The sequence below is a fragment of the Schistocerca piceifrons genome, chromosome 4, assembly GCF_021461385.2.
Source record: "Schistocerca piceifrons isolate TAMUIC-IGC-003096 chromosome 4, iqSchPice1.1, whole genome shotgun sequence".
NCBI lineage: Eukaryota > Metazoa > Arthropoda > Insecta > Orthoptera > Acrididae > Schistocerca > Schistocerca piceifrons.
The window spans coordinates 83,372,659-83,389,514 of NC_060141.1; the positions used below are offsets into that span (position 1 = coordinate 83,372,659).

The 16,856-nt window shown below is 39.4% G+C and overlaps 1 protein-coding gene across 1 annotated transcript in view; it reads left to right on the forward strand.

Annotated features, from left to right (window-relative positions):
• LOC124794734 (mediator of RNA polymerase II transcription subunit 23) overlaps positions 1-16,856 on the forward strand; it is a 212,273-nt gene that overhangs the window by 163,125 nt on the left and 32,292 nt on the right. The window contains exons 19-21 of the mRNA XM_047258334.1: positions 7,889-8,048; positions 8,132-8,416; positions 12,612-12,818. Of these exons, the coding sequence (XP_047114290.1) occupies positions 7,889-8,048; positions 8,132-8,416; positions 12,612-12,818 (652 nt within the window). The remainder of the gene's footprint in view (positions 1-7,888; positions 8,049-8,131; positions 8,417-12,611; positions 12,819-16,856) is intronic.

The window sequence follows — 16,856 nt, forward strand, 5'->3', positions numbered from 1 at the left end:
ACAAAAGGGGTTTCTGGGGATCGAAAGGCGTGAGGCAAGTATTAGAAAGCAACGCCGATTGCAACCGGCGAAAGGCGCGTACGCATTCCGTCGTCCAGAGAAACGGAACACCTGTACGGCACAAGCGATGAAGCGGAGCTGAAAGAGAAGAGGCATTGCGCACATTCACTCACACCTTGGGATTCTACATTGTTCAATGTTCTTGCGACCTCATGACGCAATGCGTGAGGAACATTGCGCGCTCTGAAAAATTTCGGTTGCGCATTTACTTTCAGTTCCAAATGTGCGTCAGAGTTTTTAGCGCAACCTAAGCCCGGTGCAAAAATGTCTGCAAATTCTTCACATACACTAGAAACACTGTCCGTAGGCACAGTTTGATTCACTGATAGGACCTGATTTACAATAGACAAGTTAAACAACTGAAATAAATCTAAGCCAAACAAGTTCACTGCAGGAGAAGAACGAAGCACGTAAAATGACACAAGTTGTGTTTGTCCCTTATATGTTGCAAGAAGAGTGCACTGTCCTAACACAGGAATTGTCTGTCCGGAATACGTAGTGAGCTTAACATTTGCGGCACGCAACGGAGGTGCGCCCAGTTGTTTGTACGTGTCGTGATTGAGCAATGAAACTGCAGCTCCGGTATCGAGCTGGAATGGTATCACTTTGCCTTCAAAGTCTAAGTCCACAAAAAGTTTATTGTCCTGCTGATGACAAGAGCGACTGTTTTGTGCAATTTGAATAGACACTGGTACAGAATCACTTGCTAATTGACGTGATTTCCGGCAACATCGACGCACAGTTTTTGTGGGACGAACACAGTCACTGTTAGAGAAAGTGGCACTGGACGAATCGGAATTAACTACATGAATGTCCATGGGCGAAGGTCCACGATCCTGAGTGTCCTTGGTTCGATTCCGGTGCGAAGCAAAAGGCCTGGAATGATTGTGGTTGTCTGATCGGAGCTTTTTCTGGCAAACACTTTGAACATGTCCTTTCCTATTACAGAAAAAGCAAATAGCTTGGCGTGACGGGCAATGTTCACGCGAATGTCTAGTAGCACACCGCGGGCATGATTTCACTGCATTTGTGGGCTGGCGCGGCACACCTGGTTTATAGCGCGGCGGCAGCTGCGTTTGTTTGCGCGAGGGCAGTTGACCGGGCCGCGCAGCTCGCCCGGCGGGCCGGTTAATGTTACACACTGCTGGCGAAGTTTCAAAAGATTCCTGAGCACAGTCAAGTGTGTCTTGTCTATCCAATATGTCTATCACTTGTTGAAGGGAGGGATTAACTAGTTTCAATATTTGCTCCCGTATGCGAACATCAGAAACGTTCTGTGCAATAGCATCACGTACCATTGTATCTGAATAAGAAAGACCACAGTCACAGTCAAAAGAACACTCCCTAGTAAGTCCTTGCAATGTTGCTACCCACTCCCTATTTGTTTGACCGGCCGTACGTTTTGTACGAAAAAACGTATACCGTTTTGCAACCACATTAACTGTTTCTTTGAAATAGGCATCTAAAGCAGACAAAATTTCCTCGTAGGACAGAGTTGCTACGTCGCGTCGGGGAAACAATTTCACTATCACACGGTAGGTGGACACACCGACACAAGAAAGCAAAAACAGCTGCCGCTCATTACCGTGAATTCTGTAGGCGGCGAGGTGGAAGGCAAACTGGTGGGACCATTCCTGCCAAGTCTCGTGGTTCGGGTCGTAGTGCCTAAAAGGCGGTGCAACTGCGAGTTGTGGCTGCGGTAGCGGTGAAGCGGCGGCGGCCGCATCGGTTTGAATGGCACGTTGACCCTGGACGAGCTGTCCAAGGGTATCCAATAACGCCTGCGTCTGCTGATTCTGCAAGCGATAAAATTCGGACAGTACATCTGGCGAAGCCATGACACAAATAAATTAGGGCAAAGTAAAACACAAGATCCTTTGTAGACTCGTCGCCATGTGATGTGTCGGCAGCTGGGCCAACACCTTGTAGATCGAGATGGCTGAAAATGCACGCGAGACTAACGCAGACGGGCGTGAAGTACTGGAACAGGCTACGTAATTAATGCTATGAAGAAAAGTACGTAGCTGGATTAATACTTATCTTTAATCAATCATTGTGGTACATAGCTCTTGACGATACACAGGGGACTTTAATTACAATCACTGTAAGGCTAATGGCGCCTTGCTAGTTCGTAGCCATTAACTTAGCTGAAGGCTATTCTGTCTCTCGGCTAATGAGAGAGAAAGGCTTCGTACATCTAGTCGCTAGCTAGGTCGTCCGTACAACTGGGGCGAGTGCTCTATCGTATCACGAGACCTGCCTTGTGGTGGCGCTAGGTCTGCGATCACACAGTGGCGACACGCGGGTCCGACATGTACTAAATGGACCGCGGCCGATTTAAACTACCACCTAGCAAGTGTGGTGTCTGGCGGTGACACCACAGTTATATCCATTCAAATGAGAAATATGGTTTCGTTTCACATTTTACCCTCTCTTCTGATACAGATGTATTAATTGTAAGGCTTGTCACCAAATCATAACTTAATCAGACAGCAACAGATGACTCCATTCAGAATTTCCTCATCGCAGATGTTTTCTCACACAGTGCATTGTTACTGTGGGAAACAAAACCACTTGACCTATGTGCATAATAGATGCTACCTGTACAAAGAATTGCGCAGGCAATTCATGTGCGTTATTGTTGTTTCCAAACTGATGGACTGCTGCCAGGATGCTGGAGCAGCAACCATATATAAGTGTGGGTACCATTGGAAGGTCAGGCATCATTCCATACTTGTTGATATGTTACTGATAAAATAATGTCAGTTGAACAGAAGTGATGAATGCAGGTCGTAGGAATATATTGACTATACTTTAACATTTCAACATGCACTTGAGAATGGTTGTAAAACTGAAATCATGATTGTGTGAAATAAATGAACATCTAGCAGTTAAATGGTGGAAATTTCTTTAAAAAAAATTCTACCCGACAGTGGTCCAACACAAAGGAAATATCATTATCCCGTTGTTAGTCCACGAACTTGGGTGCACTATAGTTCTGTGCTAGGCTCACTGTTTTATGTTGAGCATCCCTAACATTGCTCGTCTAGCTCATTGTTTGATCTTTGCTTTTGCACTTTCATAGTCTAGTCTGCAATGAAGAAATAAAAACTTTGAGGTTTAAATGTTGTAGGAAAGTTCTTGTAGAATGAAAATACGTCAGGATTAAAGGAGATCACATAATCACATACCGAAAAGCAGAACTGTTGATTTGTTCACACACACACACACACACACACACACACACACACACACACACACACACACACACACACACACCCTCCCCTATGCTCCTGGGGGGGGGCTAGACTAACGTGCCAATGCTATTTTTCGGCAGGTGGACTGATTGTGGAGGGGTTAGTGTCGGGTGGTGCTTTTAGAGGGAGAGGGAGATGGCCGCCTCCCTCCGAGCTGCCTAGCCCCCCCCCCCCCCCCCCTCCCCACCCACCCACCCGCAGTTGCTCTCCCTGCCTCCTCCTGTCTGCCCCCTCCCCCAAAACTACAACACTACCTGCACCATAACCAGTCCACCTGCCGAAAAATAGAATTTGCATGTTAGTGTACCCTACCACCATTAGGGACATAGGGATGTGCCAGCGCACGTATGCCCCCCCCCCCCCCCTTTTCCCAGCTAGATGTTTTCTTTCTTTTGTGTGAGCCTATGGACAACTTCAATGCTTCTGCTTTTCAGTGAGTGGGCTCCTTTAATCCTAAAATATTTACAGACTTTGAAGTTTGCCGATGACATTTCTGCCAGAAATGGCAGTGGACGTGCAAAAACAATTGAATGGAGTGGGTAGTGTCTTTTTTTTTTTTTTTTTTACTTTTTTATTTTTATTTGTTTATTTTTAAGGCCTATTGTACAGAACAATTGACCTTAAATTAACACAGAAAAATGAGCTCAGATCAGTCTGAACTTGGAAATCTGCACTGCATAAACATTAATCTCACGTTATATCACTGTCAAGTATGATCATCTTTGACTGGCTAACTTTGCCAATCAGGTCACGTTCAGTTGCAGTCATCAGTTCACAACCTTGTGGAATTACAAAACAGTGCTTTTGTTTTGTGCAAATATGAATTAAAAAGAAATAAATAGTAAAGAAGTCGTTATTAACACACAAAAGTTAAGTAAATATGTGAATACATTTCCCTCACACTGCTGAAACTTGAAAATTTTTTTTAATGATACCACAGAAGGTAAGTTGCTACTCACCGTACAGCGGAGATGCTGAGTCGCGATAGACCCAACAAAAAGATTCACACAATTATAGCTTTCGTCTATTAAGGCCTTTATCAGTAGTAGATACACATACACACACACGCACACACACACTCATGCAAATGCAACTGGCACACATGTCTGCAGTCTCAGAGAACTGAAACCACACTGCGAGCAGCAGCACCAGTGCATGATGGGAGTGGTGACTGGGTGTGGGTCCCCCCCCCCCCCCCCCCCCCCTCGCGACTCAGCATCTTCGCTATATGGTGAGTAGCAACTTTCCTTCTCTGGAATTGTTACATTTCATCCTGGATTTTCCATTGTTTGAAAATTTTTTTAGATGCGTAAGGCTAGGTTAAGAGATTATTGGGATTGTAAGTAATGCATGCTGATAACAGATAATCTCATAACAGTTCTTGGACACAAACCATTCATTCACACAAGCAAGTGCACTTCACATACACACGACTGCCAACCCTGGAAGCTGGAGCCAAAATGCACATTTCCAGCTGACTTAACCTTTCTACAGGTAAAGGATCTCTTTCAGTAATTTGACAAACATATTTGTACATCTTTTTGCCATGTCTCGCAAAGAATTTCACCAATAAGAATCTTCCTAAAGTGCACTCTGTCTCTCACCTTCCTATTCTACCACATCTTCATCAGGATCATTTTCATTCAACTGTCTGTGTTGAATTTCCTCACTGTGTACACCTGCAGCTCAGGTTTGAGATGAAACCAACTCAGCCAATGCTTGAATTTCTGTTTCTATATGGTCGGAAGCCATGGTGGTGTTCTGTTCATCTGTATGATTATTATTTCTTGCAGGTTGGTTTGAAGTGCTTCCATATCTTTATTCCTTCAAGAAATCTGCAAAGTGCTTTCAATTTCTTGTTCTTCAGTATGTTCTCTTGGGAAGTGATTAAGAACTTTTTCTTTGTTAATAGAATGAATGCCAGTTGACAAAACCCATTCACGATATTCTGTTTCACACCAGAAGTTATGTTTTAGTAAGAAGAATTTGGTTTTGGTTGAGTTTGATGTGTTTTATCGAGAGCTTTTGTCAAAAGATCCAGAAACGTATTCTTTGGAACAGTTGCCAGTATAGTGTTTTTCATCTTCCAATTTTGTCGTCACTTGTCACTAGGCTGTTTTCATTGGGTGGAAGAATGCCACATGGCACTAAACATGCAAAATCAACATTATTTTCATCACAAATTTTTATGACCTCTTCATCTAAATGAGAAGAAATATTATCCCCATTGAGAACTTTGTATCCATGCAGTGTTTTGCATGAGATAAAAAACTACTCACAAACCAATCTCTGACTGTTTGGGCATTGCTCCAACCACTGACTGTATAGTTAAATCATGATCCTGTTGAGCGACAAAGCTTATTGCTACATGGTGGGCCATAATGAGCTCTTTCATTTCAAGTGTCATAAAGATGTAGACTTTTGTATAGGATATAGGGTGTAAAAGCACACCATTAGCAGACCCACAAACCATTATTGATGTTGCACTTCGGAAAAACTCATTGCCTTTTTTGGGTGTTCAACACCTCTATTATATATTCACTTCGGTCATAGTCATCATAATTGAAAATATTTGAGTCAGATGCATCTTCTAATGTTGTTTCATGGTTCTTGATATATTCCTCCATACTTTCAGGGGATACTGCGGCTCGAGCTCATTTGATGTTAGTAGCAGCCCATTTAGAATATATGTTTTTGTGACACTTCATTAGCGAGTGTGCCCAATCTTGTCCAGGAAGGCTGTTTTTAAATTTAGAAATTGTTCAGCATTGTCTGTCTAAAAGAGTTGTAGCAAATATGTGCAAATTCGAGATTGTAAGTGGATATCCCTATTCAGAACATTTGGCACAAGCTTTCAATATTGATTTCTCTTCTTTTTTGGAAAATACTGGCTGAGCACTCACCTCCTCCTTTTTTTTTTTTTTTTTTTTTTTTTTTTTTTTTTTTTTTTTTTTTTTTACACTGTGCTTACTGAATACCATATAATAGGGTATGTTAAATTTTTCAGAAGCCACACACAAGGTCATATGAGCTTCTTGAGGTTATAATAAAGGCAAGATTTCTTTCTTGAGATAATTAAACACATAGCAACATAAACTATCATTTTTTCTAGCATCTTTCATATCCAATCTGGTACCCTTAAAGTTATTTAGGTCTGTGAAAAGTTAAAAGCAGTACTCGCAGATTTGTATGAAAATCTCTGTTATTGATCCGTTTGTATGTGCAGCACTTGGGCAGTGATGAAGAGTGACATTCAGTACTGCCAATGCAAAAAACAATATTGTACAGTTGCATTCAGAAATGAAGTAATTCTTCTTTTTAAAAGTTATAAAGCTTTTATCAGAGTAACCCAATTCCACGATAACTTTCAACCTGCAAAAAACAATATTGTACAGTTGCATTCAGAAATGAAGTAATTCTTCTTTTTAAAAATTATAAAGCTTTTATCAGAGTAACCCAATTCCACGATAACTTTCAACCTCTGTATTTTGGAAAAAGATAAAGATTCAAGAAAATTTTCCAGGTTGTTCGAGATCTGGATCATTGGAGTACATTGTGAAAATTTCAGTCATTTGTTGTGTATAGTCATCTTGGAATCTGCGCCTCAGTGTTGGTACGTAAAAAGCATGTTTCTCGGGTTTTTACAGGAACCGCCCATGAACTAAATGATGCTGCCTTCATAAGCCCTTTAAGGTGCACCATAAACCATATATAATGCAGAAAGAACTGACCGATTTGCTCTGTATGCCTAAGCTGGAGGAAGTGTGTAATATTCTTACTTTGACCCTGTATGGTGGGACAGTTAGTGTGAGACGATCCTTCTGTGGGGTGTACAAATGGTCCATAGCCCAAGGGCCATCCAAAACATTTGACCTTACTTTTCTATCACCAATAGAATTTGAGCCTCAGAAAATTGCAATTTTATATGCGGCATTTTGTGACATTAGGTGGCACATGCTGTTGCATGCATACCAATACCATTACTCTGACCATATTTTTGTACTAATAGGTAGAAGATGATGAATCCAAATACCATTGCTCGGACTGTTTTTTTGTACTAATATATAGAAGATGTTGAAACATATTAGGTGGCACATGCTGTTGCATGCATACCAATACCATTACTCTGACCATATTTTTTTACTAATAGATAGAAGATGATGAATCCAAATACCATTGCTCTGACTATATTTTTGTACTAATATATAGAAGATGTTGAAACATTCCTTGGATAAATCTGAGTATATTGCCATTGATCCATATTTGTTTAAAACAGTGTGATTAGTGTTTCTAAGAAGTAGAAGACGTGAACAGTTTCTCTCAGTGTGGAAATTTTTTGCTTTATTGAAATGGTTCTAATCTAAAGTTTGCTATTCAGATACTATCTTTGCATTGAAAAATGTAATGCTTGGAATAAAATGCATACAAAATAATGCCATATCATTGATATTGAATTAAAATAATTTTCTTGACTGTATGGCAATTGTGGATGTATTCATTGTAATTAGTATTTTGAGAAGTGAAACAAAATTCTTGTTGTCATAGTGTAATGATCCTTAATTCTAATGTAGCAATGTCAGGAAAATCACAGTTTCCATCAACAGATTGGAGATTTAATGAATTTCCAAATCCAGCAGCACATGCTCTCTATGTCACTTGTGTAGAACTAATGGCTGTCCCTGTTACTCCTACAATGGTGGGAAACAACCTTCTGGATGTTGTTGCCAAAGGGTGAGCAGACATAAAGTGGACACATTGTTATTCTTTTCTGTTTTGTCATTTAATAATTATGCTATTTTCCTTCACAATTTCAGCTATACAGTGATTCCCCCAAGCCAAATTCATTTGTGGATCAACTCTATCGGTCTCATCATGGCTGCACTTCCCGATTCATACTGGTGCGTTCTGCATGAACGCCTGGTGCAAGTGATAAGTTGCCCACAGTTGGCACATTGGACATATCGCAGCTCTCCATTCCAGATTTTTAAATTTGTTGCTACCCATGATGCTCTCCTAGAAAACAAATTTTCATACACTCTTGCACTGGCACATTCAATGTGGCACCATGCTGGTGTTGGTCAGATTACAACTGTTCCACAGTAAGTAATTTTAAAAAATGCATGTGTTTGTACACTTGTTTCTGCAGCTATAGATTAATGTTACAGTTTATTTAAACAGCAGTATTGTGTAAGGGTGTCATGTTACATATGATAAAATGTAGATTGCATATGTGGCAAAGATTCTACTAATATAAGCTAGTGAGGATTCTAATTAAGTGAAGTTAATTGAAGAAGTGTGATGGTATTCAACAGAAAAGTTGATTAGCAGCTGTGTCGTCGATTTATAGGTTTCGTTAGAAACTGGCATTGTTCCAAGACTGATCGTGCACTTAATGTTAGGGAAAAGCTGTAGTTGAGTCAGAGCATCACCAGTCAGGTTTCAGCTTGATAGATGCAGTTGTGGCAAACTGTGGTCGGTTTGGGATTCTGTACATTGCTTATCTCTCCCGTCAGTCACCTCAGTTGTTTTGGTCTTGATAACGTCCTTTTATTAAGAGCATTCCTGAAGCCATTTACTGGTATTCTGCATAACACTTTGGTCACCTGGTTTTAATCCATGACCACTAATTTTTCCTAATGTATGCCCAACCTGCATCCACACATTTCATTTTCAATCCCTATGCTAAATTTTATCTCCTCATTAATGACCTCGATGGGCAGTAGAAATTTATCTTGTGTTCCCACCATAAAGGTGTCATCAATATGTGGAAAAAAATATAAAGAAATATCTGATTTTAAGGCAGGCAGTTTCAGTGACTAATTCAATGAAATAACAACCTATACTAATGTACAGAACCAAACATTTATTTCTATGAACACCGAAGGACGAAGGACTGTTGTGAATAATTCTCTCTTGATTGCATAAAGGTTTTTTTTTTTTTTTTTTTTCGTTATCTGACATTACAGGTTCCAGGAAATGAAAAAAGAGGAAATGAAAAAAGATATGAGTTGACACCTTGCTCTGACGTATGATTTACCATACATTTACTCAGAAGTTTGTGTTGAGTTCTGCATTTTGTGTCAAATTGTATCACAGTTTTTACAATGATTTTACAAAACCTTCCCACACGGTCTAGCAGTTAATCTGCATTTCACTAGGTTTCTGTAGTCAGCTGTTGTGAATCTGAACTTTGTGATTTTGTTTCTACCATAATATTTCAGTTTTTATGTGCATAAGCATTATTAGTGGTCATGAAACTACATTGTAATTAGCTGTCTTGAATTTTTATTGCATTTATTGCGAAATTGGATGGTGAAAATCCTTTTGTTTATTTGTTCAAAATTTTTCATTAGAACTTCTGATTTTCTAGAACTAATTGTATTACCACTCTTGATGAATGTTCTACTCTTTTTTATTAATTGCTTGTAATTTAGTCTTGCAGATCTTAGCAGCTGAATATTTACTCAGTATATTTATATATTATTCTGAATTGTGATAGACATTTGTACAATTGATAGTGTATTATATTTCCTGTTGCTGGGAACTGTAGCATCTGTGAGGTGTGGTATATGTGGAATAAATAGAGGAATTGGTGCATGGATATGTTTCTCACTTTGCATATTAATTAGTGTACATCCACTGATGAGCCAAAACATTATTACCACTGCCCATCACTAGACTGAATACCACCTGGAGGCATTGAGGCATGTAATATGGTAAATGAAGTATATAAATGAAGTAGAGACAAATGGGGAATCATTCCTGTGTCAGTATGGGTCACAACTGGGGAAATATACTGACATAAATGGCTTTGACAAAGGGTAGATTGCTGTGGTCTGGCACCTGGCAGTGAGCACCATAGAAACAGCAAAGCTGATCAACTGTTTGTGTGCTTTTGTTGTTAATATCTTAGGAAAATGGTTGAAGTACGATGAAACCATGAGTAGGTGGTAATGGACGTCTGTGTCTCACCACGGAATGAATCTTACCCACACTGTAAAGCAGAGTACAATGCTGTTAAAGGCCCAGATATTTTGGAACACACTGTTTAATGCACTTGTTGAAGGTGGGGTCCACAGCAGATGACCCCCCACATGTTACCATGTTGACCTAACAATGCTGTCAATTACAACTGCATCAGGCATAGAACCATTGAGATTGGATTGTGGATCGATGGAAACATGTCGCCTGGTTGATTTTTGTGTCTGGATGCGCTACCATCTAGGTGAATGGTTGCTCAAAACCTGTACCCCAACCCAGACATGGGCTGTTGGGGACTATCTTCTACTATAGGGTCAGTCTGTATCACAAGACCAGAATCATGTTATGGTGGTTTGAGGAGCATGATAGTGAACTCACATTGATATCATGGCCACCAAATTCACCTGATCTGAATCTAAAGGAACACATCTCAGATGTTGCTGGGCACCAGTTGCTTTATAACTATTTCTTCTAATGTTGTGTTGTCTGCTTTACATTTGTGTGACCGATGTTCTCTCAGACTTCTCAAAATCTGTGATAATTACTTTAAAGTCCAGAATTGATATTTTTGAACTCCACTTTTGCAAATAACTCTCCATAGTACTGTTGAGGTAAAAAATTGTTTATTTTTTTCATCATTAACCACATTTTATGACAACGACCATCATTCAGTATACCAGTAAACAGTAATAATGTTCAAAGTTCGATTTCATCACATACAACATGTGTCCATTGTCAATAAAATCATTCTTTGCAACTCCACCACATTTAAAGACCAGGATGGCAGTTTATGGAATTTCCACACCCAGTCAGGTTTTTCCTCTCATGAAGTCGCTCCCATTCAGTTACTTCCTCTCATGAAATCGCTCTGACCACCATCCCATGCTGAAGACGTACGCTGTCTGTCAATACGGCTCACCACATGCAAAATAAAAATAAAACCCGACACCAATATCTGTACATTTATACTCTGCATGTTATTCTATTTTACTCTTTGCTTATTATATAATAAAACTTCTGGTTGCGAGTCTCATTTGTTAATAAGGTGACTTAGGGATGCGTATCTTTTTTCTGCAGTTGTGTGTGTCACCATGTAGCTTGGCACTCACAAATCATTAGCCCATAATTTATGGACCAGTGCATAGACATAAACCTATCAAGGACTTGTTGAATCTGTGCCATGCAGGATCACTGCAGAACTGCATTCCAGAGGTGAACCAATAGATTAATAAGTAGATGCTCATAATGTTTAGGCTTATAAGTGTACGTCATGGTATACTTTCTTCTTTTGTACTCTTGTACAGTGTAATTAATACCACAAGTTTTGTGTTAGTGTGTACTATGTGTGATATGTTTTGGATTTAATAGATGATGTTAACCCCAGGTGCTTTTTGAGGAATTTTTTCACTGTTCTTTCATATTTATGAGGGTGGAAAATCCAGAATAGAGAATAAATTTGTATATGAGGTTAGATCACTACTTGTTGAACAGAGAAGCCTTTAATTTGCAGGTGGGCATGAAGTAAAAGGATGTTCAAAAGGATGTTCTCCAGTAGAAGTTATGGCTAAAGTGCTAGAAAAAACTGGGATCCATCAGTCTAGCCCAATTTTAACTTTTCACATTTATTTATCACAATGTATACTAGATGTAACATAATTAACAATGTTAATGCATACAGTTGAAAGTACACGGCATTAGAAACAAAAAAAATCGGTAAACAAGGACTCAAAAATGCATACTGAAGCAGCTATGAGCACTTTTCCATCTTCATTACTGTGAAACAAATCTCTCATACTAAAAACTCTTTGTTTTCCATATTTTGGGAGGAGGCAGTGTGGACTAAAACAAGAAAAAATTATCCATAAACGTGGGATCTAAAGTGCGTAGTTTAAGAGCTATGAGCACTTCTCCAGTAGAAGAGATGTGTTTCACAGTAGTGGAGATGAAGAAGTGTTCATAACTCTCAAGGTATGCACTTTAGAGCTCATGTTTACTGGACTTTTTTTCTTGTTTTGGTCCGTACTACCACTTCTCAAAGTTTGGAAAGCTGAGAGCTTGCAGTAGAAGAAATTTGTTTCACTTGAAGAAGTGCTCATAGCTCTTAAGGTACAAATTTTAGAGCCCATGTGTACTGAGATTGCTTGCTTCTAGTATCGTATATATTTTCAACTGTATACATTATACCATTAATTATGATACACCGTGCATAATCCGCTAACAAGTATGTTCCTGCTAAATGAATGTTGCTTGAAATGCAGAACACAAAACTGAAAGTACTTGTGTTTATTTGTCAGTATCTGTTCCCTTTTTCAGGTTTGTGAAAGAGCAGATACGGCCACTTGTCCAAAGTGAAGCACAGTTGCTCTTTTTGTGCCATCTGGTGGGCCCATTTCTACAAAGACTGAACACAGATCGTCCACGTTGTGTGTTGGACCTTACGCTTGAGCTCTATGAATTATTGGAACAAGTGGACAGGAATTCACCAACTCTGCAGTATATGGATCCTATCTGTGACCTTCTGTATCCTTTTTCTTGATATGGTCATTGGATTCATGTACCTAACAAGTGATCAGAAGCTTCTGATTTTTGCTTTTTTTGAATGGTTTATTTGTGCTTTTAAGTTACAACTATTGTATATCTGGAATTCTTGTAGTTTGTGTGTTGTTGGGTGCTCAAGCACACTAATCAAAAGTTTTATAAATTTGTAGATAATTTTTTTTCTGAATAAAAACGCTCCATGATTTTGTATGAAAAATTGGAAAATCACATGTGGTTAGAGGGTTATAGTATTAAGTCTAGGTCCAGCCACTTAGAAAAATTTTCGGTCCAGAAAACCAGCCATTTATGCCATTATTTAAAAGGTTACTGGCATGTTTGAGATATCTTAAAGGGCAATACACACTTTAAAAAAACGAAGCTTCAAGGTTTATTTTTTACCTTAAGTTAAGCTCTCTGATAGATTACAAATTTTATAATAATGATGGCAGAAAGTGTAAGTGACTTACTTGATTTATTTTATGTTGCTTTTATGATGAGCTTAGAGCTTCGATAGAGCTCTGCCAGCACACTGTATTTCAAGGAAGAGTCTTCAATTCTGCAAATATTTTCTCCTCCTCCTAGTCCTATTCCTGCACACTCTGCCTCCATAATATCCTTGGTCTTCCTCGGTTCCTTTCACCCTGCGGGTTCCAGAAGAAACATTGTCTCTCTACAGCATCCTGGCCTTTTTGAGGCAGCTCAACTTTCTCCTCTTGATTTGAATGGCGATAGATTCTTCTCTTGTTTGATTCCACAGGTCTTTGTTTGATAGCGCATTTGGTCAAAAGATTTTAAGAGTTTTCCAAAGACATCTCCTGAGAAAGACTTACAAACTCTTGGTGATGAAGTTCACAACTATATAGCAGCACTGTTTTCACACTTGTTCTAAATATTTGAAGTTTAGTTGTTACAGAAATCTCTGTGTCCCTCCATAATGGATGCAGCTGGATGAAGCCCCCATTTGCCTTTCGGATTCTTGCTCTGACATCTGCAGATGCTCCTTCATATTCAGTAACTACTCTCTCCAGGTATGTGAGCTTGTTTACCATTTCAGTATCCTCATTATTGACTCTTAGCTTTCTCGTGTCTCTTGTATTGATTTTCATAATCTTCGTCTTGGCGGCATCCATTTTCAGCCCGTCAATCTTAGCTTCATGTTCAAGGTCCTGCAGCTTTCCTCCCATGTCAGCATGATACTTTGATAGGAGGCAAGTTTTGGCAAAAAAAGATCTTCTGATCACGCAGTCAATTCCCGTAGTATCAATCGCTTCTCCTCCTCCAGCACTTTCATCACTTTATATAACACTTGTAAAAAGATAATTGGAAATAAAATAACTTAACCCATGTGGATGACTTGGCATGTGCAGTTATTGTAAGTCTCCCGATAACTTTTACTGTCGTCTCTGGTATCACATAATTTTTCAAAGATGTCCACATATGACTCATTTTTATTGAGTCCAAGGCCTTATTAGAGTCTACAGAAGATGTGAGGACTAGTGATGAATTCATTTGATTGTTCTATAATGACTCTTAAGTTTATTTGATCTATGCAAGGACAGTTACTTCTTAAACCAGCTTGCTCCTTTCTTATCTGCAGTTCAATGTGCGTCTTGATTTTATCAAGGATTATTCGCACCATCACTTGGCTTGGAATCAAAAGGAAGGTGATTTCCCTCCAGTTATGGCAATTTAACAAGGAGTCCTTCTCACCACTCCTTTGACATGCTCTCCAAGTTCCAGATGTTTATCAAGAGAGGGTGAAGAAGATCAGTGGTTGTGTCTGGGTCAGTGGCCAGAAGTGCTGGTGCAATGTTATTTGCTTCTGGGGCCTGTCCATTCTTTAGCTGCTTGAATTGCTGTCTCGATCTCTTCTGTTAAAGATGACTCTGAGGTAATCATATTTTCTACCATCTCAGGATCACCTTCGTCTTTGGGTTCTCTTTGTTGCATCATTGTTGGTAATGAGATATCATTGTTTGCTCCTTACAGGTTGATTGCGGGTGACTTTCTTTTCAGTGAGGGTCTTCCTGCAATCAGCCTTAACACACTTTTTCATCTCCATGTCTTCAGCTTTATATTCCTCCTGTAGTTTCATCTTGTGGAGCCATGTCTTGCTAATGTTCAGTTTTAATTCTACTTCTCTTCATTGCTCAACACAATTCCAAATTCTTTGTGACATCTATTCCTTTCGTCTTGGGTTCCAGAAGCCAACAATTTTTTCAGCTCTGGCTTTACAAAGGCTATATTCTTCTTCTCCCAGTGTTCATTAATGCCCCCTTCATATGTTTGAAAGTCCTCAAACCAGTATCTCAGTTCTAGTGTGAAATTTTGGCTGCTACTTTCATTTTTCAACTTGCCAACATCAAATTTCTCTTTTTGAGTGGAAACATTTTTTTAGCGGCTTTCTTGATGCAAACATGTGCAGCCATAAGATGGTGGTCATTATCTATGTCTGCTCCCCTTCGGCTTCTCACTTGTGAGGGATTTTCTCCACTTTTTACTGAAAGCTATATGGTCAGTTTGGTTCTGGGTGTGAAGATTTTTAGATACCCTTGATATTTTATGACATTCTTTATGAGGGAAGACTGTGCCATTAATGATTAGATCATTGTTGGCACAGAAATCCACCAAAAGCTCTCCATTACTATTCACCAGCCCACTCCATGTCACCCCATCAGTTGCTTCATTCCAAGATTTACTGCATCCATCTTTGCATCAAAATCACCCATCATAATTAAAATAGCTTTCCTGCTGGTATTCTAGACTGTTTTCTGGTGTTACACATAGAAAGTGCCATCATACTGTTCACTAGCTTCTTCACTTGGTACGTAACACTACACTTCAGAGATGGGTTCCGCTCTCCCCTTGAATCTTGCCGTGGGAATTCTTGAAAACACTGGCTTCCAAGTTATCAAGCTGTGCTTTAGACTTTTATTTAGGAGTAGTCACACCCTTTCCATGTGTGGTTCATCAGTATTTGGCTTTCCAGAATACAGAAATGTAAGTCCACTCAAGGTATTCATTTCTCCAAATTAATTCCATTTCACTTCTCTTATTCACAGGATGTTGAGTCTATATCTCTCTGCTACTGCTCTGAGTTGTGATAGTTCCTCAGCTTGATATAATGTTTGAAGATTCCAGAATTCGATTATCGTGTCCTTTGTGCCAAGTGTTGCCCATTGTCACGCTGCTTATTTTAGTTTCTTTAATATATTGATGTTAAGCTTTTGCTGGTTATTTACCTACAACAGCCAGTTGCCATTGTGGGGCAATAAGTGTTACAAGTGGGAAGGGAAGGTCATTTCTTACAGTTCCCTTTGCGTTGTTTGGTTATATTGCCAGTATTCTTTCACAATTTTGATAGTACTTGATTCATTGCTATGAAACTCACAAAAGATTATCTTTCTTTTGGTGTAGTTGGTGAAATAATACTCAGCATCATTAAACTAAGAAAAGCCATTGTATAAAAACAGGCTGAAGGAGGGGCAAAGGGGCAGTGAAGGTGCTTGTTCCATGAAATTATGCACTCATAGTGGAGGAGCTTTCACGTGGATGTTCTCGCCACATGAAATTAATTTGTCCACATTAGGGTAATTTGGTTGCATCTCTTTTGCAACTCTGTGTAATGCGTTATACACACCATACTAAGGTAAATAATCTGAAGCCCCTTGGCTGCTTTAGCCATGTATGAAGCGCCGTCAGTAACAAGCAGCAAAACATAATCTCTGTTCATGCCATTGAGCCACAGTAGCTTCATAGAGCTATCAAACAAAGCGGCAATTTATGAGCCGTTTACTTACATTCTGTCACACTTTAGGAGGAACATTTCTCCAGTCCTGTCAACTTTTACAACAAACTACATTTGCAACATAACACCTACCCATATCAGTGGTTTCATCTCTGAACACCCAAACTTTTTGGTCAGCAACACTAATTTGTATGTTGCTGAGCACCTCCTCATAGCATATAGATAAACAGTTCTTTCTCAATGATTCAACTGGAACTGTAAGTTTTGTGTAC